The sequence below is a fragment of the Scyliorhinus canicula genome, chromosome 9 (genome assembly GCF_902713615.1).
Source record: "Scyliorhinus canicula chromosome 9, sScyCan1.1, whole genome shotgun sequence".
Taxonomy (NCBI): domain Eukaryota; kingdom Metazoa; phylum Chordata; class Chondrichthyes; order Carcharhiniformes; family Scyliorhinidae; genus Scyliorhinus; species Scyliorhinus canicula.
The window spans coordinates 164,284,566-164,304,956 of record NC_052154.1 but is presented as its reverse complement, the minus strand read 5'-3'; the positions used below and the strand labels follow the sequence as shown (position 1 = coordinate 164,304,956).

Below are 20,391 nucleotides of genomic sequence, written 5' to 3'. Positions count from 1 at the left end.
TCTATCAAAACCCCTCTATTAATGAGGTGAAGCTGTTTCCGTTGGCAGGAGAATGGTTAATCACGAATTTCAGATAACTGTCAAAAGAGCTAAGAGGGAAATGAGCAGGTAGGTATGGGTGGCACGTTAGCACAATGGTCAGCGGTGTTGCTTCACAGCGCCGGTGTCCCAGGTTCGATTCCTGGCTTTGGTCACTGTCTGTGCGGAGTTTGCAAGTTCTCCTTGTGTCTGCGTGGGTTTCCTCCGGGTGCTCTGGTTTCCTCCCACAAGTCCCAAAAGATGTGCTTGCTCGGTGAATTGGTCATTCTGATTCTCCCTCAATGTACCCGAACAGGCCCCCGAGTGTGGTGACGAGGGAATTTTCACAGTAACTTCATTGCAGGATTAATGTAAGCCTACTTGTGACACCAATAAAGATTATTAGAAAGACTATTCTTATGATTTGGACTTCATTGCCTGAAAAATGGTGGAAGCAGACTCGAGACAAATTTTCAAAATATAATTATCTGTATTCTTGAAAAGGAGAGATTTGCTGGACTATGGGGAAAGAGCAGAGGAGTGCATGAATGGATTGTACTTTTTAAAGAGCTGGCATTATTTGCTGAATGATTTCATTGCACACTACTTCAATGTAGGATTGGTTATATCACAAGGTAAAATCACAGACTGAGAAAAACAAGAGAATTTCAGCTCCACCAAACATTTAAAACATTGGGTTCCACTTTCTCCACCCACCCCCCACCATTATGAATTTATTTGTTTTAATAGGTATTTATCGAGATTAAAATTCCCTTGCACCTCACCGCCTTTCAGCTGAGATGAGATATGGATGAGGCTGCAGTGTCATTCCCAGTTTAGGTTTCAGATTTGGAATAGTTCCCGGTGGAAAATGAAGATGAAATCGTTGCAATAACATGGTAAAAAATAGAAATAGCTCCATTCTTGCAAGCTGTTCTCCAAGACAATGCCTTCGTCCTATGAAAAATAGAATGGATGACTAGTTACTCAGTTCAGGAAAATGAAACCCATCTCATTGTGTAATAACTCTTCTTCCTCCCCAAAGAATTCCAAATTGCTCACCCCAATGCTGCCCTATGTGTGAGATATGACTATGAAAATAACAGCAAGGTTATCATCTTTTTTTGATGTGAAAACGGAACATCAAATTGTAGACTTGTGAAGTTAAATGTGCAAATCCAGAATGTGCCACTGCATGCGAACAGTGTGAAACTCCTGTACTCCCGTCACAGATGCAATTGAAATTGTCATTGTATCCCGTTAATGGTGTGATAACTCTTAATTATTGTCAAACAACCCTTCTGGCACTGTAAACAAACCTTTGTAAGTACGGATTCGCAATCCTCCATTTTAGTTGTTGTTTGAGATAAGGTGTGAAAATTCACAAATGTTTTCAAATGAACACTTAGAAACGTAATTATGCTGTCAATACGATATTAGGATACTATGAGAACATTATCCAACTCCAAACCTGGGAAACCTTAAACCACTTTCAAAAAGTTTATTTGTTCCACTTAGCTCTTGGAAGCTCTGTATCTAAATGAGATATTATTATACAAAAACAAGTAACTCACTAGTAACCACACAAATGCATTTTCTATTCTGTAATCTCTGCTTGCAAGCTGCTCAAATGCATCCTGTTCTCGCTGGACATCTTTATACACCTACTTTACAATAGCATCTAACAGATGGTATTCAGGAGCAGAAACTTTGGCTAAGTTTTTTCTTCGAAACAATTGTACCCTCAGCTAACTTTGAACTGGGGACTATCCAGTCTATATGTCTGCTCCTTTTACCATTGAACCATTTGGAAAGTTCCATAGATACACGTTTTAACATGTTTGTTCCTGATTGAGTAAAGCATACCTCTTTCCATGACAGCTATGGTATGGAAGCAGTATCGTCACTAAAGAGATACTCTTATTTTGAAAGCATTTCATAAATTATTCAACAATGCTCACTAATGCAAAAGATTTTTAAAATTTCGAAATTATGCCAGCATATATTGCTCTGCCTAATTCAAATGCACCACTTCCTTATCAAAATGCAACATTGCTTTCACATAGCTAATTACTTACCAACAGAAAATGGGACAAATGCTTCCTTCTTTGCAAATTGTTTGTTGTTGTCCAGGAATCTCTCGGGACAAAATATGTCAGGAGTGCTCCAATATTTCTCGTCGAAGTGTACAGAGTAAAGATTTGTTATAACTGTTGTTCCCTTTGGAATGGTATAACCTCGAACAACAGTATTTTTGGCAGTTGCACGGAAAATACCAAGTGGAGCTATATTGCAAAATCTAAGAACCTCGTGCAAAACTGCCTCTGTGTACGGCATCTGTGACTTGTTTTCCAGAGAAGGTATTTGATTTTTTCCCACAACAGTATCAATTTCTCGGTGTACTTTTTCTGCCATGGGCACAAATAAGAAACCTTAGTGATTTATTTTGCAATACATTTGCGAAAATACACTTAAACTTAAGAGCACTTTAGAACTATGATGTAAATGATAGGGGTTGAGTGGGAATAGCTAAGAAAGTACTAAGCTGATTGAGATGTTCAAATGACATTGAAATCTTCCACTGTTTAAGCTGTCTGAAAACTTTCAGAGAAATCCAATAAATTGGCATGTTTTCTGCTGGTTACATATTTTCAATGATGCCGGCGTTGGACCGGGGTGGGCACAGTAAGAAGTCTTACAACACCAGGTCAAAGTCCAACAGGTTTGTTTCGAATCACTATCTTTCAGAGCGCAGCTCCTTCCTCAAGTGAATAATATTTTAATATATTTAATATTTAAATATTTAATATATTGTTGAAACCAATGGGAAAATGTAAACTGCTTGAAGGCAGGAACAGTTTGGTTCTATTGATAGAACTTGTGCTTTTGATATGTTGATGAGTTTAGCAACACTGCAAACCGTTGGCCGGCAGTGGGTTTTCTGATCCCACCATGGTCAATGGGATTTCCTATTGAATCCATGCTTTCACTGGGAAGCTCGCGGCGGGACTGCGCCGTCAGTGGGACCAGACCATCCCACTGATGTGAACAGCTGGAAGATCTCGCCACATGTGGAACCTCAAGAATTCACTATTGTTCACTTGAATAAATATTTTTCTCCACTTACAGTAATTTACAGTGGCAAAAATAAGCTTGCAATACAAAATTCGCCTTTTAAGCTATTGCAAGGCAACTCCACTGAACAAATGATGTCTTAAATTTTCTAGTAGAACTGAATGGCAAGATTTAATAGAATGACAACTGCACTTTGCCAATGAATTCAAGTGAGTTTTGATATTTAATCATTTAAATTTAGGTTGGGTTAAGGTTTTCCCAGAAGGACTAAAGTCAGAAAGAAGATGGTTGAAATTCACAATAAGAATTGTCATTAAGTACTCTATCACCTCATAATATCTGTTGAACGTCTATGATTGTTCTCTCACCTTGAATATTTGGGTACAGTGCCATGTACAAGATGGCCCATCGAAGTGCATTAGTTGTAGTCTCAGTTCCAGCTATAATAAGTTCCCCAACAGTAAAAATTAAGTTTTCTGTGGATAAGGACGATTCAGCATCATTAATGTTCTTTTCCAATTCATCCAAATATGAATCAATGAGATGCCGGGGTTTCTGAGAGGCTCTGTTTTGCGAAAACCGTTGTATTATCTTCTGCAGGAAGTCATACACTTTTGCTGCATTTTTAAACAAACGCTGATGTTTTCCAAAAGGCAGGATGCCAATCCAAGGGAAAGCATTATACAAGAATGCCCATACACTTGCTGCCAATTCAATATTTTCACTAAATATCTCAATCATATGCTGATACTCTGTATCATCATATGTGAAACGCTCTCCAAAAATAATCAAGTTTGTGATGTTGGAAACTGCATTAGTTACAAGGCACTTGGCATCAAATGGCTTTCCCTTGTATGTGTCAATAGCATCTAAAAAAAACATGCATTCCTCAGATATTTTGTTTTCAAAGCCTTTTTGTCCTGGTCCAAAACAACGAAAGCAATTGACAGCAATCTTACGATGGTCAGTCCAACCTCGACCATATTTGGAGTTCAAAAGCCCTAGGAATAGAACAATAAAAAAAAAACAATATTGATGCACTCTTCAATACCATTAAGTTAACTAACAGAAATTATCAAGATTAGGATTGGTCTCAGACTCAATGGATTAGCATGGTCAACTTATTTTCTAGTGTAACAATCCCACTGTAGGACAGACCCTCCAGAGATGACAACACAGAGGTACACATTCAGCAGAGATAGCCTTGCAAATCCCCACCATTAATTCCAGAACCCATGAAGCCTCCAAGCATCAAGCGAAACATGAGCATGGAAATCTCTTGCTCATTGCCAACTGCCCTCCCTCAGCTGATGAATAACGATCTCCTCTATGTTAAACATCACTTGGAAGAAGCACGTAGGGTAGAAAGGGCACAGAATATGCTCTGGGTAGGGGGCTTCAGTGTCCATCACCAACAGTGACTTGGTAACGCTACTGCTGACTGAGCTGGCCGAGTCCTGAAGGACACATATGACAAGATAGGTTGACGGTATCTTTGCCTATCTACCTGCCGTGCAGGTGCATCTGTCCATGACAGTATTGGTAGGAGTGACCATCTGACAATGCTTATGGCAACAAAGTCCCATCTGCACACTGAGGGTATCTTCGATCACACGACCACAATGCTAAATGGGATTGATCCAGGGCAGATGTAGCAACTTCGAACTGGGCATTCATGAAGGGCTGAAGGCCACCAGCAACAGCAAAATTGTTATCAATTACAATATGTAACCTCATGGCCCAGCATATCCTCATTGTAATATTGCCATGAAGCAAGGAACCAACCCTCTCTCAATGAGGTGTGTCAGAGAGAATGCCAGGAGTAGCACCCGGCATTCATAAAGATGAGGTGCCAACCTAGTGAAGCTACAAGACAGCTGAACAGTAGCAGTATGCTATAAACAGAGTTGAGTGACCACACAACCAACAGGTCAGATCAAAGCTCAGGTGGCCTGCCACACCCAGCCACGGATAACAATGAACAATAATAAGAAGGCTCCACAAACCTCCCCAACCTCACTGATGGAGTAGCTCAGCACATCAGTGTAAAAGACAAGGCTGAAGCATGGTTATGGTTGTTGAAGGTCAATCATCAGCCCAAAGACTTTGCTGCAGGGGTTCGTAAACTGAACTATCTTCAGCTCCTTCATTAATAACCTCACCTCCAACATGAGGTCAAATGTAGGGATATTGCTGATGATTGCACACTGTTCAGTACCATTTGTAACTCCTCAGATACTGAAGCAGTCAATGCATTCATGCAGCAAGATCTGGACAACATTCAGGCTTGGGCTAATAAGTGGTAAATTGCAGTTGTGTCATACAAGTGTCAGGCAATGACCGTTTCCAACCAGAGAGAATCCAACATTCTCACCCGACGTTCAAAGGCATTTCCATTGCAAAATTCCCATTGTCACCTCCCAGCAGTTACCATTGATCAGAAACCTAACTGGGCCAGTGATTTGCAGTGACACAAAATTTCAAAGTATTGTGAACTATGAGGAGGAAAGAAGAAATAGGCAGGCCGGTGGAATCGACAGACACGAGGCAGATGAAATTTAATGCAGAGGAATGTGAAGTGATGCAAAGAGGTAAGGCAATATAAAATACAGGGGTGCAGAACTAGAGGGACCTGGGATGGTTATATGTACAGATCATTAAACATGGCAGTGCGGGTGGAGAAGACAGTCATTAAAGCATAGAGGAGCCTGGGCTTCATAAATAGAGGTATCAAGTACAAAAGCAAGAAGGTTTTTTAAAATTAATTTACGGGATGCGGGCGTTACTGGTTCAGCCAGCATTTATTGCCCATCACATGTTGCCCTTCAGAAGGTGGTGGTAAGTTGCCTTCTTGAACCACTGCTGTCCTTCAGATGTAGGTATACCCACTGTGCTGTGAGAGAGGGAGTTCCAGGATTTTGGCCGAGTAATAATGAAGAAACGGTGATATATTTCCATGTCAGGGTGGTGAGTGATCTGGAGGGGAATATCCAGGTGGTGGGGTTCCAAGGTAGCTGCTGCTCTTGTCCTTCTAGATGGTAGGTTTGGAAGGTGCTCTCTAAGGAACCTTGGTGCGTTACTGCGGTGCATCTGGTAGATGGTACACACGGCTGTCACTGTTCGTCAGTGGTGGAGGGGCTGAATGTTTGTGGAAGGAGGAGCAATCAAGCGGCTGCTTTGTCTGGGATGGTGTTGAGCTTCTTGAGTGTTGTTGGAGCTGCATTCATCCAGGCAAGTGGAGAGTATTCCATTACACTCCTGACATGTCTTGCAGGTGGTGGACAGGCTTTGTGGCGTCAGGAGGTAAGTTTTACTCGCCGTAGGATACTTAGCCTTTGACCTGCCTTGGTTGCCACAGTATTAATGTGGCTCGTCCAGTTCAGTTTCTGATCAATGGTAACCCTCAGGATGTTACAATGAACCTTTATAAAGCACTGGTTCAGCCTCAATTAGTGCCCTGTGTCCCAGTTTAGGAAGAATGTAAAAGCATCAGAGAGAGTACATTTGCAGGAATAGTTTCAGGAATGAGAGATTTTGGTTACCTGGGTAAATTGACAACACACTGGACTGTTCTCTTTAGAGGAGAGATTTGGTTGAGGTGTTCCAAATCATGAGGAGACTTGCACAACTGCCAAAGAGCACAGGGAACCAATTTAAAGTGATTGATTTTTTATTAATGCAGCAAGCGGTTCGGATCTGGAATGTCCTGCCTAAGACTGCGGTTGAGACAGATTCAATCTTGGCTTTCAGAGGGGAATTGGTTAAGCACCTGAAGAGAAGCGATCTGAAAGACTACGGAGAAAAGGCAGGGGAGTGAGACCAGAACTGAATACAGTATTCCAGGTGTGGTCTCACCAAGGTCCTCTATAATTGTAGTAAGACTTATTTACTCTTGTACTTCATTCATTTTGGAATAAAAGGTTAATATACATTTTGCTTCCCTAATTGCATGCTGTATCTGCAACTTAACTTTCTGTGATAGGTGCACGTGGACCCTCTGAACATGAACACTTGCAAGTCTATCACCATTTAAAAGTAATTTTCTTTTCTACTTTTCCCACCAAGGTGGATGACATCACATTTCTCTGCATTATATTTCATCTGCCATATTCTTCCACATTCACTCAACTTGGCTATTCCCCTTTGCCGCCTCTTTACATCCTCCTCAAAGTTTACTTTCCCTTCAATCATTTGCTACCAGCAGCAAAGTTGGAAACATTACCCTGGGTATTCTCAATTCAGTCATTGAGATAGATTGTAAATAGTTGAGGTCCGAGCACGGAACCTTGAATTCCTAACTAGTTACAGCTTGCCAACCTGAAAATTATCCTTTTGTTTCTACTCTGTGTTCTGCCCATTAACCAACTAACTTAATGTCAAAAAGGCATTCTGATAGAATGGATGATATCAAATAGTCGACAAAAGGGATGGAGAGTTCGAACTGGATGTTGCCAATATGCATGTGAAAGCTGACCCTGCACTAACAGATGACTTTCCCAAGGGTCAGTTGGTGGGCAAGGAAGAGGGAGAAGGTCTAGGATCAATCTTTCGGCGATTTCCTTAGCACTGATGGCAACAAGGAGCTGCCAACCTCTGACTGGCCTGCAGCGATTGGGGAAGATGGGGCCAGGGGGATGGGGATGGAAGGGGATTGCGGTCCGTGGGGCTCTGCTCTTCACCTAAGTGCCTGATTGACACTTAATACCAGCAGGCCTTCCCGAATAGGGAATGCCTCTCGAGTTGGCAGTCAAGTCCCCATCACCTGGATTAAATTCCGCCCCAAGAGCAGAGGAAGAAGAGCTTGAAGAAGCGATAACTGTGCTGAAAAGGGGGCTGGAACAGTCTGCTTCGCTCGGGATAATCTGAGGCAATAAGGTAGCTTTGGAAAAGTGAACTTCAAGAGTTCTTGACTTGGGCAAGACAAATCTGGCCATCGGTGACGAGAACGGAGATAATATCCAAAAATGGATAGCCAGATAGCAGTGGAATGAAGTCAATATGCACGGTAGCATGGTGGTTAGCATAAATGCTTCACAGCTCCAGGGTCCCAGGTTCGATTCCCGGCTGGGTCACTGTCTGTGCGGAGTCTGCACATCCTCCCCGTGTGTGCGTGGGTTTCCTCCGGGTGCTCCGGTTTCCTCCCACAGTCCAAAGATGTGCGGGTGAGGTGGATTGGCCATGCTAAATTGCCCGTAGTGTCCTAAAAAAAAAGTAAGGTTAAGGGGGGGTTGTTGGGTTACGGGTGTAGGATGGATACGTGGGTTTGAGTAGGGTGATCATGGCTCGGCACAACATCGAGGGCCGAAGGGCCTGTTCTGTTCTGTGCTGTACTGTTCTAAAAAAAGAAGCAGCAGTGTAAATTAGCTGGTAATGAAATGCCCCACGTTTTCATCATCTCATTTCAATGCATGACCATTTTTATAGAGGTGATTCTGCCACCTGCTCAGAAAAAAAACAGTAAACCATGTGGTCAATAAATTGGGAATGAAAGATCGCAGCCTCATTCCCAGGTCCTCTTATCCAAATTGGAATTGCCCAAAAATCTGGCAGGAAAATTTTACTTCCTCTTTCCAGTCCCATATTTTAACATCAATTGTTTTATTTTCATGGGACGTGAACATCGCTGGCAGGGCTCAGAGTTTGTTGCCCCAACCTATTTGTCCTTGAGAAACTAGCCGTGAGCTGTCGATTTGAATGGCTGCAGAGATACCCACGGTGCTGTTCGAGGGAGATCATGGTTTTTGACCCAGTGACTAGGAAGGAATGGCAAAGATGGTGCGTGGCTTGGAGGGGAACTTGCAAATGTCACCTGATTGACCTCGAGAAGCAAAAGGTTTTGTTCCCTGTGAATGGTTAATCATAAATTATTCAGTTGACTGGATTAGACATGATTTAGCATTATGGAATCATTGAATACTTACAGCACAGAAGGTTTCTATCTACTCTGTCACTTTGAACACTTCTATCAAATTTCCTCTCAACGTTTGATTCCCTAAGGAGAACAATCCACTTTATCCAAGCTATCCATGTAACTGAAACCCCTTAACCCTGGAACCATTCTCATCAATCTTTTCTGTATCCTCTCTAAAGCCTTCACATTCTTCCTATAATGCAGTACCCGGAACTGGACACAATGATCCAGTTCAGTTAAGGCAGCATCAGAGTTCTATAAAGGTTCATCATAACTTCCTCTATTTATAAAGTCCAGAATCATATGTAGAGGTGGACTTACAATGAAACACACAGCACATCAGCGCAAGGCCCTGGCTAATGCGGGGTGGTGGGGATACTGAGAGGTGACTGTGGTGATATGCATCACTGTAGATACACAAGGGGTTAATATAAGTACATGTAGACTAGATAGACACTAGAGGGAGCATCAGAGACATGACACACAGACACTCAACCAATACGTCAGTAAGATTGGACACGACCAATGGGCATTCACGATACACACAGAGGTGACACTATCACAGGGGGGCATTACACCAACCCATATATAAAGGACACAGCACACATGATCTTTCTCTTTCCATTGGAGACACTCAGTGAGTACAGACACAGGGTTGATTCAACATCACACCCACCACGTGGATTGTAGCAGACTGGTTCGTCAGTCTGAGTAGCTATAGAAGGATTAACAGTAGTGGCGAATCCGAGTAGGAGAATTGTAAATAGTTTAATAAACGTGTTGAAGTTATCTCCACGTCTGAACCTTCCTTTGTCAGAGTGAACATCAAGGAAGCAGCTTATGCTACGCCAAGAGTATAACAAGACAGCGACAGTGGCGTGGGAGCACCAATCAAAGCCTGTAGCTCTGAATTTGCTGATAGACCCAAATGAGCCGATCAACAGGCAATACAGTAGGTGGGCTCTGATTGACGGACTCCACTTTAGAGCGGGAAAACAGTTTGTCAGGTGTTGAGAGATTGAGGAGACTTAGAGCACTTCAGACGGATCTCCTGAATTGGTGTGAGGTTTCTGATTGAGTGAAGCTGCAGCCAGGTTCCTGACATTCGACCCGGTGGGCAGCCTGAGGCAAAAGTGACGTCACAAACCTAACTTGAGGGTTCGAGTCTGCAAAGCCTTCAGTGAGGTGGGGCTGGCCAACGGCCATTGAGGGATGCAGCAAGGTGTTTCTTGACCTCCAGGCCAACGTTAAGGTGGGCAGATGGGCAACCAACCAAAGGACAGAGGCCAGGCCAGATAAAGCCAGCAGCCAAGCAGGAGCTTACATGGTCGTCAAGGCTTGAGGCGTGGCCACTCGAGCAAGATCCGAGAGGGGAGATGCAAAGGCCAGGCAAGTGCCAGCATTGTGGTTGCTGGGGAGCAGTGGCCAGCGGGGTCACTCGACCAGTGTCTGAGGCCAGGGCTGAGCAGCAACCGGAGAGGGCAGCGAGAGAGCAGAGGCTAGGCCAGATAGCCAGCAGCTGCAGCCAGGCAGCCAGCCAGGAGCACCCACTGACCTCAGGATCGAGGTACGGCCATCCGAGAGAAAGGTATAAGTAGTCGGGATGTGCCAGAGCCAGGCAGGCACCAGAGGTGCAGTTTTTGGGGAATGGCGACTCAACGAGAGGCCAGGATGGGGAGTGAGAGGGCTGGGCAGCAACCAATTGCACTTTGGAATATCAACTTGGAAATCAGTTAGTTTTCATTGAAAACAAGGTCCAGTTGTTATCGTCTATAAAGCAACAGCATTGTCCATGCTGTGTTCCAATTCTCCTATTTGGGATTCTGCTGGGAATGCTTGAATGGGGCATTCTACCGTGAGCTTTACCTTTGATAAAGACCTTCCAGTTTTCTGTCAAGCTGTGATAATTTCTCTGAGGTGTCGATCTGCAGTTCCATCTGCTGGGGGCTAACTATCCCTGGCTTTAGAGGTGATTTAGTAATCCTGCGAGGAGCTGGAGGATCCAACTTTTGAAACCAATCAGGAAATACCATTCCTGATCCAGCATGTTTGCTATTGGCCGTTCAATCTATGACCTTTGATTGCATTACTTTGAATTCAGAGAGGGATTGTTGAAGCTGCTGATTTTCAAATGGGCTCTGTTTCTTGCAGTTCAATGGGGTATTTCATTTGCTGGCTTTCATCCAGAGATTCCACTGTTTGAAAAGCAAGGGGAATTTTCACTTTTGGGAACTTGTCCGAGAATTCTGCCATTTGAGAGTCAAAGTCAGATTCGACTACCGGGTGGTGCAAAGGCCAGGCAAACGGCGGCATTGTGGTTCTTGGGGAGCTGCCAGCGGGGCAACTCGACCAGTCCCTGACGCCAGGGCTGAGAGTGAGAGAGCTGGGCAGCGAGAGAGCAGAAGCCAGGCCAGATAGCCAGCAGGATGAAGCTTGACAGCCAGCCAGGGGCTGGAGGTACGGCCACCCGAGCTGACAGGAAATTCCAGTATTTGTTCCGTCCCTGTTTCTTCCCCAACAAACAATCCACCCTCTTGGGAGTCGACATAAAATTCCATTTGGCATTCCTCAACTTTGCAGTTGGATGGGGATTCCCATGGTTTTGCTTCTGCTGGGCGCTCCATTACTTCAGCACCCACCAAATGAGGTTCAACTGGTGTGGACCCGGATTGAGAGTCAATAAAAGGCAGCTCAGTCCATTCGGACATTTCAACCACAATGTTTTGAATACTTGGGAATAATTTTGGTCTGAATGTGCAGTCTCTTTGCATGATGACACATTGGAGGTCTGTTTTTGTCACAGTGATTTGAAACCTTACTGAATTTGCCAATGCTTCTGCTGTGTTTATCATGGAGGCCGGGGGCGGGATTCTCTGATCCTGAGGCTAAGTGTTGACCCCCGGATCAGCGATCCTGCGCTTCACAGGGGGGCCAGCACGGCACTGGAGTGACTCACGCAGCTCCAGCTGCCAATGCTAGCGTCAAAGGGCGCCGCGGGTCTGCGCATGCGCGTTACGACGGGCGCGAACTAGTGCATGCGTGCTAGTTGCCTTCTCAACATGGCGGAGAGCTACAAGGGCCTGGCGCGGAGTAAAATATGCTCCCATCAGGAGAAGCCGGCCCGCTGATCGGTAGGCCCCGATTGCGGGCCAGGCCACGGTGGAGGCCCCCCCCCGGGTCGGATACCCCCGCACCCTCCCCCCCCAACCAGACCGTTCCCCCCCCCCCACAGGATGAATGCTGAGGTCCCGCCGGATAGGACCACATGTGAACGGCGCCGGCGGGACTTGGTCTATCTTGGCGGCCACTCGGCTCAACGTGCGCAGAGAATTGCCGGGGGGCTGCGCAGACTTGCCCCCGACTGGCGCCGCGCCGACCGCGCCGGCGTCAATTCTCTGGTCATTGGAGAATCGGTGGACCGGCGTCGGGGCAGTGTTGCGTGAATTGTGCCCCCCCCCCCCCCCCCGGGCGATTCTCTGACCCTGCCAGGGGTCGAAGAATCCTGCCCCAGTTCTTATTCTGCAGCTCTGTTGGAGTTCTGGATACGTGTAGCTTGCTCGTTTTTTGCTGGGCTGTCTCTTGAAACCAGTACGTGCCACACCTCTACAGAGTTGTCCGCAACCCTGGTGTGGAACTTTCAAAATCTTCACTTGTTTGTGCATGTTGAATTTGCTGCCTTTTGGATGGATGCATCCCCCATCACTCCCAATACTAGCCTTCAGAGAAAGTCTCTTCTCTTCTGGCCTATGAACGGACATCTGCCAGATAATTGGCAGCAAAGCTATTGATAAATGACTCAGACTGGACACTCCACTTCATTGGAGCATTTCCCTCTTAATTGGACTTTTATTAGCTCATTCTGTCCTGCACTGGCCTGTGCTGTGCTGCAGTTATATAATCGGCTTATTTCTCCATCCCTTTGCTCACCAGCCAACTCCTGTTTGCTCGCCTCAAGGCACACAGATTGCACTACTTACCATCTCTACCGATGCTGACAACAGGTAGGCTTGGATTCCAATTGATCAATTATGGTACAGGCCTGTTGTTGTCTGAAGTTGAAGAGCACTGGAGCTATTAAGCAGTGCCTCTGGGTTTCTGTGCCTTGCATTGTGTAAGCTGAGGGTGGGCGGAGTCAGAAGGGCATTGATGTCAAGGGGTGGAACATGACATTATTGGGTGTGGGGCTTGACACCATTGGGGCCATCTGCTGCGCCACCAGGGGGCAGGACATAAGTAGGGGCCCTGCAGAGAGGGAGAGGGTGGGATCCCAAAAAGTGTAAGTCTGCCTCTGGTCCTATCTCTTTTAAACCAATTTCTCAAACTGTCCTGTCACCTGCAACGATTTGTGTGCATAAACCCCGAAGTCTCTTTGTTCCTGCACCCCCTTTAGAATTCTGCCTTTTTCTTTTTTTAAATTTTTGCAATTAAGGGGCAATTTAGCATGGCCAATCCACCTACCTTGCACATCTTTGGTTGTTGCGGTGAGACTCATGCGGACAGGGGGAGAATGTGCAAACCCCACATGGACAGCAACCCGGGGCCTGGATCGAACCCGGGTCCTCGGTGCCACGAGCCAGCAGTGCAAGCCACTGCACCACCGTGCCGTCCTGAATTATGCCTTTTCCTAATATTGTCTCTCCTTGTAAATCAACTGTCCTCTTGAAATTTATCCCAGTTTTCATCAGAGTTCACAATATTTCCAGATTTTGGGTTATCTCAAATTCTGAAGTTCTGCCTTTAATAAAGGTGAGGGGAGTCTGACGGGTAAACAAAAAAAGGTGTTAATTTATAAGTACGACTATTTATATCAGGCTCGATTATACCTCGCTGGGTCCTCTCCCTGTGTCGGTGGGTTCTGTCTGGCCGACCTTTCATACAACATGCTTACCGGCCATGTAAGCCGGTAGGGGCGCTCATGGCATTGATATTCCTCGAGCCACATGGGGAAAACAATCGACCCTCCCATGTGTTGGGTGCAGCTTATTACAGTGCCTAGGCACATCTAGGTCTAAATCATTGTCAAGCAAAGCAAGTGGTCCTCATATAGACTCTGTTAACTTTGTCTCAGATTATTGTCTCTAACAGTTTTCCACCCACCAATATTGAACTGCCTGACCTGTAATTGCTACCTTTATTCGTTTTGAAGAAGGGTGTTAATATTTGTAATTCTTCAGTCCTCTGCCCCACCCCCCCTCCCCTGCACTCCACCTTCCCCCTCCATTTTTGCTCATCCAACATCTAACAGTTAATCCTACTGACCCCCACAGATACCTTGACTATCGTTCATCTTACCCTCCTTCCTGTAAGGATTCTATTCCATTTTTCCAGTGCTTGTGTTGGATCTGTTCTGATGATGCCACTTTCCATATGAGTGCTTTCTCTTTCGTCTGAAGATTCTTCTCCACCACGGTTGACAGGACCGTCCACTATGTCCATCCCATTTCCCACACGCTGCCTGCACCCCTTCTAGAATTTCAATAGCGACCCTTTTACCCTCACAATCCACCCCAACAGCTTCACAACAGATCATCCTTCGCTATTTCTGCAAACAAATGCATCATTCCCTCCCTTTTCAGCATTCCAAGGTTCTGTGACACTCTCGTCCAGCCTACTATCACCTCCAACACCACCTCCCTTTTCCATAGTACCTTACCATGCAAGCACAGGAGATGCAACACATGCCCTTTCACCACCTACCTTCCCACCGTCTAGGGTACCAAACACTTCTTCCAGGTGAAAGAGTGTTGTTCTTTCAACTTGGAATATTGCGTTCACTACTCACAATACAGTGTCCTGTACATTGCAGAGATTAAAAGCAGATTGAGTGATTGCACTGCTGAACACTTCTGCTCATTGCGCAGGTGTGAATTTGAGCTTCAGATTGGCTGCCATTTTAATTCTCTGCCCACTCCCATCTGACTTTTGATTTGCTCTTCCAAACTGTTCCAATGAAGCTAATCAGAAACCTGAGTAACAGCACCTGACCTGTGCTGGACGTTTACATAGTTATACTGAAGTTCTAAATGCTTCTTTTCCTTCTAACTCTTTAAGGTAAAACTGTTAACGCTTTAAATCGCTTTGTCAGATGGTTCCCAGCCCAGCGCAGTTGTCCAGGGGAAGTTAGCCCTTCTGGACAATTGCCGGGTAAACCCTTATGTGGGAACTTCGGCGAGGGACACATTGAGGAGAATCCGACGCTGGAGAGCCAGAAGGTTACGGGACATTTAATCGGTTTCCCTCTCCACTGATGCCACCTTACGCCGCTGCACGTATTTCCACCATTTTCGGTTTATACAGCAGATAGAAAGTTGCAAATGGTTTACCAACATACTGGATAGCTCCTTGCCAGTTCATCCTAAATTATTGGTTGCTCATCTTCCACAGGGTGATGTTGCTGTGGCTTTACATAATTGATAGTGATTGTAGTTTGTTGAATTGTTTAATGATTAGAAATTATACCGTTTGTAAAGTTTAGCTTCTCTCCCAGTCAAGATAATAGAAGGCCACAAACTGTGCTGACAGTTTTATCCTTACAGTAGAAACCCCATTGCAGCACAAAAATAATTATCCAGGATAGTTCAATATGTATAATTAGAAATAAGAACAAATTTCAATCAATACAATCATCCTCTGCAGAAGGAATCACCATAATCACTGCAAATGGTGAAACACATGGCAATTCTGAGGATGCACCAGCAGAGGGGGCTAAACACAAAGAATTTTCACTTACTCTGTGTTTAATATAGGTTTTCCTCTCCGTATATGCTTACAAAGGACCATTTCCTGAAAGATCTTTCCCGTCACAGACTGGATAAATGATATTTAAGCAACACACTCATTCATCATATTATTTCAAAATCTTTGCAGGCACAAAAGTGTGTTGACATGTTCATGATCAATGTATTATGTTGTGGCAAAATATGAGCTTTTTATCTACAATTTCTGTATCGCTGAATTCCCTAACACACCCATGTCAGAGCAGGGAAATGCAAGGGGAAACAAAAGAATATATAAAGGTTTGTGGTTTCAGCCATACTTGCGATATTGACAATAAATTATTTTTTAAAATGCAATTTTTTTTCTTGTTTATAAATTTAGAGTGCCCAATTCTTTCCCGCTTAAGGGGCAATTTAGTGTGACCAATCCACCCATCCTGCACATCTTTGGGCTGTGGGGGTGAGACCCATGCAGACAGAGGGAGAATGTGCAAACTCCACATGGCCAGTGACCCGGGGCCGGGATCGAACCTGGGACCTCAGCGGTGTAGGCAGCAGTGCTAACGACTGCACCACCATGCCACCCGAAAAATGCAAATTGATTATAATTTTTCAAAAGAGAAATGGTAAATGGATCTTCTGCTGTGCATTCATTTGTTTTTTGTCAGCAATCAACTCACTGCTGGACTTGATTTTTAAGTACTAGACTACCCTGCAAATGACAAAAGCATCTTCTCAGGTTGGTTTTTTTTCTTAAAAAAGCTATGATTACGACCCTGTTAGGGACCATTGATGCTTAAAGACGACATCCAAAAACCAACAGAACTACACCACAAGATTTCAAGTTTTTAAACAAAAACAAACTTTATTATGTATTTAAAAAATTAAACAAAACAAGCACCACAAACTTAACACTCATGCCATCAGAGGAACGACAGAAATATTCCAGCTGAGGGGGGGGGGACAAATCTAGCTCCTACAACTCAAAAGTTCTTACGAAGGGAAACAAGGACATATCCACGACAACCATGACGATCACTGCGAGAGGACCTGTTGGACACAGACATCCTGGGAAAAGGGAACTGTGGTGACGTGTACAGGAGACTACTAAGAGGGCCAATACCCAACTGGACGAGATGAGGGAGAAGTGGGAGGAGGACTTGGGGTTTGAAATAGGGCAGGGACTCTGGAGCAAAACACTGCACAGGGCAAACTCAACCCCCACTTGCGCAAGGCTAAGCTAATTTTGCTAAAAGTGGTACACAGAGCCCACTTAACCAGAACCTGAATGAGCAGGTTCTTCCTGGTGGTGGAGGACAAATGCGAATGGTGCCAAGGAGTCTTGGCCAACCACGCCCACATGTTCTGGTCTTGCCCAGACTTGTCAGGTTTTGGCCAGCCTTCTTGGAGGCAATGTCCAAGGTGGTGGGGATGAGGGTGGAGCCTTAGCCAAGAGTGATAGTCTTCGGGGTATCAGAACAGCCAGACCTCTTCATGGGGGTGAGGGCCGACACCCTTACCTTTGCCTCCCTAATCACCCGCCGAAGAATCCAGCTCAGCTGGCAGTCAGCAGCACCACCAACAGCTGCAGCCTGACTGGCCAGACTATTGGAATTTCTCCAAATGGAGAAAATTTTATTCGCTATCTGAGGGTCAGAGAAGGGCTTCCACAAAACAAGGGAGCCATTCAGTCAGTTATTCCAAGACCTGTTTTTAGTCAACAACTAAGAAGCCAAAGAACAGGAGGGGGCAGCCACATCACAGCAAGGAATTGGAGAGAGGGGGAGGGGGGGGGGGGGGGGGACAGGGAGACATGGAACCCAACCATGCCCAACAAAAGAAGATGAGACACAGTATCACACCACATAATAGGAACAGGGCACAAGCACAGATGAGGGAAGAAGGCAAGACAAATGACCGGGGGGGGTTGGGTCATAGGAAAAGAGAAGTGGGGGGGGGGGGGGAGGAAACAACCGGAACCTAAAAAACAATGGGAAACGAAAAATAGGAAATCACAACCACCACTGTAAATAATGTGAGAAAGAACGACCATGTATGTATGTAGATAATCGAAACCAACTGATGTGTAAATATTTTTCTTTGTCCTCTGTCTCCTACTCTTTGTCCACACTTATCCTTGTTTTGTATACCACAAGAAACTCAATAAAAACATTTAAGAAATACTCATGCCATAAACTCCGTTCTATTTTTTAATTCCCCTTCCCTTATCTTACCACTGTAGTTTTTTTCTCTAGCTGTAAGCTGAAGCAAATGTTGCAACTGCTTTTTCCAATTCGAACTTCTTACTTCTGTTAGTATACACACAGATAAATTAAAGAAAATAACCTTCTATTCCACCCACCCCCTCCACATCCCCATATCCATGGCGAAGTGGCATGCTTTGGTATGATTCAAACAGAAATGCAAGCAACCTATTTTACCTGCAACATGACTCTTTGATTCTGCAACCCATATAAATAATTTACATTGCTAACAGGTGTAACTGCTATCTCTCCTGACTCCCTTGCTCCATTACAAGCTTAGAGATGGATCTTTCATTGTTGGAGCTATTTCATTCTGCCCTTGCAAGAGAAACACAGGCAATCTTTTAAGTGTGATAAATCCAAGCTTGTTTGAATTGTATTTACATCAGGGTTTAAAAAAAAATATCAATTTGTCAATTTGATGGTCCCATTTTCTACAGTTAAAACAGTAATTCCTCAAACTAAAAGTTATATTCAAAAACATATGACTTATGAACTATGAAAATGGCCGACAAAGGTATACCCAACTATAACTTTATGGTATTCGCAACACTGTGCATTTCTAAATGCTTTCATTGTGTTATTTCAATGAACAGACTCTCTTTACTGTGAGATTTCAAAGCCACAAGAAAAGAAAATGGCCTACAAAAGATATACCCAACTATAACTTTATGGTGAATGGTATTTATCACATTGGGTTACCTCCCATGTTTGTCAGCTTTTTGAAGAGAGGTAGAGATGGCCTATCTGCAAAAATATCACTCTGGCGAACAAGGCATTCTTTGATTGCATCATACCCATTAACGATAACAGTTGATATACCACCAAGATCAAGGCTGTAAATCTGTTAAACAAGAAAGTGACATTTAACAATAAAATTGAGATGCCAGTAAAGAATTTCACCATAAAACACAATATATATGAAATAAATGTGTGTAATTTGAAATGTCTGAATTTCCTTTTCAATGGGCAGACACAGTCACTATCTGCTTATTTACTGTATAAGCTAGTTATGGTACCAGGATTAATTCACAAGCTGGCCACCAAATATTTTTGTAATTTTGCTCAGCAGTCAGAAGTTTAGTACTCCTCACATAACCTGAGGTCAATAATATAAGGTTACTTCCAATCTATGGAAGTTTTAAATCTCACGAAATGTCTGTGCTTATGATGTGAGATATTTTATACTGATCAAGGCAAGGGATGTGAAAACTGGAGAATGATCAGTCTGCCATTGTGGGTACCCAGGTCAGGTGCAGCACATTTAGGTGCAAGCTTCTTTTAACTTCAGCGACAAATCTTGATGCATTGATTAGGATTTATCCTCAAGAAAGCAACAGCACTGTATTCATTGCTCATGATGTGGTCTCCTCTACACTGGGGGAGATCAAATGCAGACTGGGTAACCACCTTGTGGAAGAAATCTGTTTAGTCTGTAAGTGTGACTTTGAACTTCCAGCCATCTGTCAATTTAGTTCTGCATCACACTCCTATTCTGACCTATCTCTCTTTGGCTGCTGCAGTGTTCCAATGAAGCTCTCCAGAAGTTCAAGGAGCAGCAACTCATCTTTCAAATGGCCCCTTTTCAGCCTTCCAGACTTAACGTTGAGTTCAATGGTTTTAGCTTGTGACCGCTGCCTCCACTTTGTTTCATTTTTATTTACTGGTTTGATTTTCTCTCTCCTCTTTCTTATTTCTTACTTTCTCTTTGCTTTTGGTAGCAGTTATTCAGGATCTTGCCATTCACACATCCTCTAAGTTTCTACACCTTTCTCATTGCCACTTCAAAGAACAAAGAGCAGTACAGCATAGGAACGGGCCCTTCGGCCCTCCAAGCCTGTGCTGATCATAATGCCTGTCTGAACTAAAAACGTCTGCACTTCCGGGGTCCATGTCCCTCTATTCCCTCCTATTCTTGCATTTGTCAAGATGCCTTTTAAACGTCACAGTAGCATCTGCTTCCACCACTTCCTCCGGCAGTGCATTCCAGGCACTCACCACCCTTTGCGAAAAAAAACTTTAACTCACACATCTCCTCTAAACTTTCCCCCTCACACTTTAAACCTATGTCCCTTAGCAATTGACTTTTCCACCCTGGGAAAAAGTGTCTGACTATCCACTCTATCTATGCCACTTGTAATTTTGTAAACCCTATCAGGTGGCCCCTCAACCTCCATCGTTCCAGGGGAATTAATGCAGGTTTATCCAACCTCTCCTCATAGCTAATACCCTCCAGACTAGGCAACATCTTGGTTAACCTCTTCTGTACCCTCTCCAAATCCTCCACATCCTTCTGGTAGTGTGACGACCAGAATTGGACGCAATATTCCAAGTGTATCCTAAGGTGCTGTACAGCTGTAACATGACTTGCCAATTTTTATGCTCAATGCCCCGGCCAATGAAGGCA

General features: G+C 44.3%; 1 protein-coding gene across 2 annotated transcripts in view; it reads right to left on the bottom strand.

Annotated features, from left to right (window-relative positions):
* LOC119971860 (vitamin D 25-hydroxylase) overlaps positions 1–20,391 on the bottom strand; it is a 55,520-nt gene that overhangs the window by 13,076 nt on the left and 22,053 nt on the right. For both annotated transcript variants that reach the window (XM_038808094.1, XM_038808095.1), the window contains 4 exons: positions 18,687–18,828; positions 3,462–4,094; positions 2,097–2,426; positions 804–975 (listed from right to left, as the gene is read on the bottom strand). In XM_038808094.1, coding sequence (XP_038664022.1) covers positions 804–975; positions 2,097–2,426; positions 3,462–4,094; positions 18,687–18,828 — 1,277 coding nt within the window. The remainder of the gene's footprint in view (positions 1–803; positions 976–2,096; positions 2,427–3,461; positions 4,095–18,686; positions 18,829–20,391) is intronic.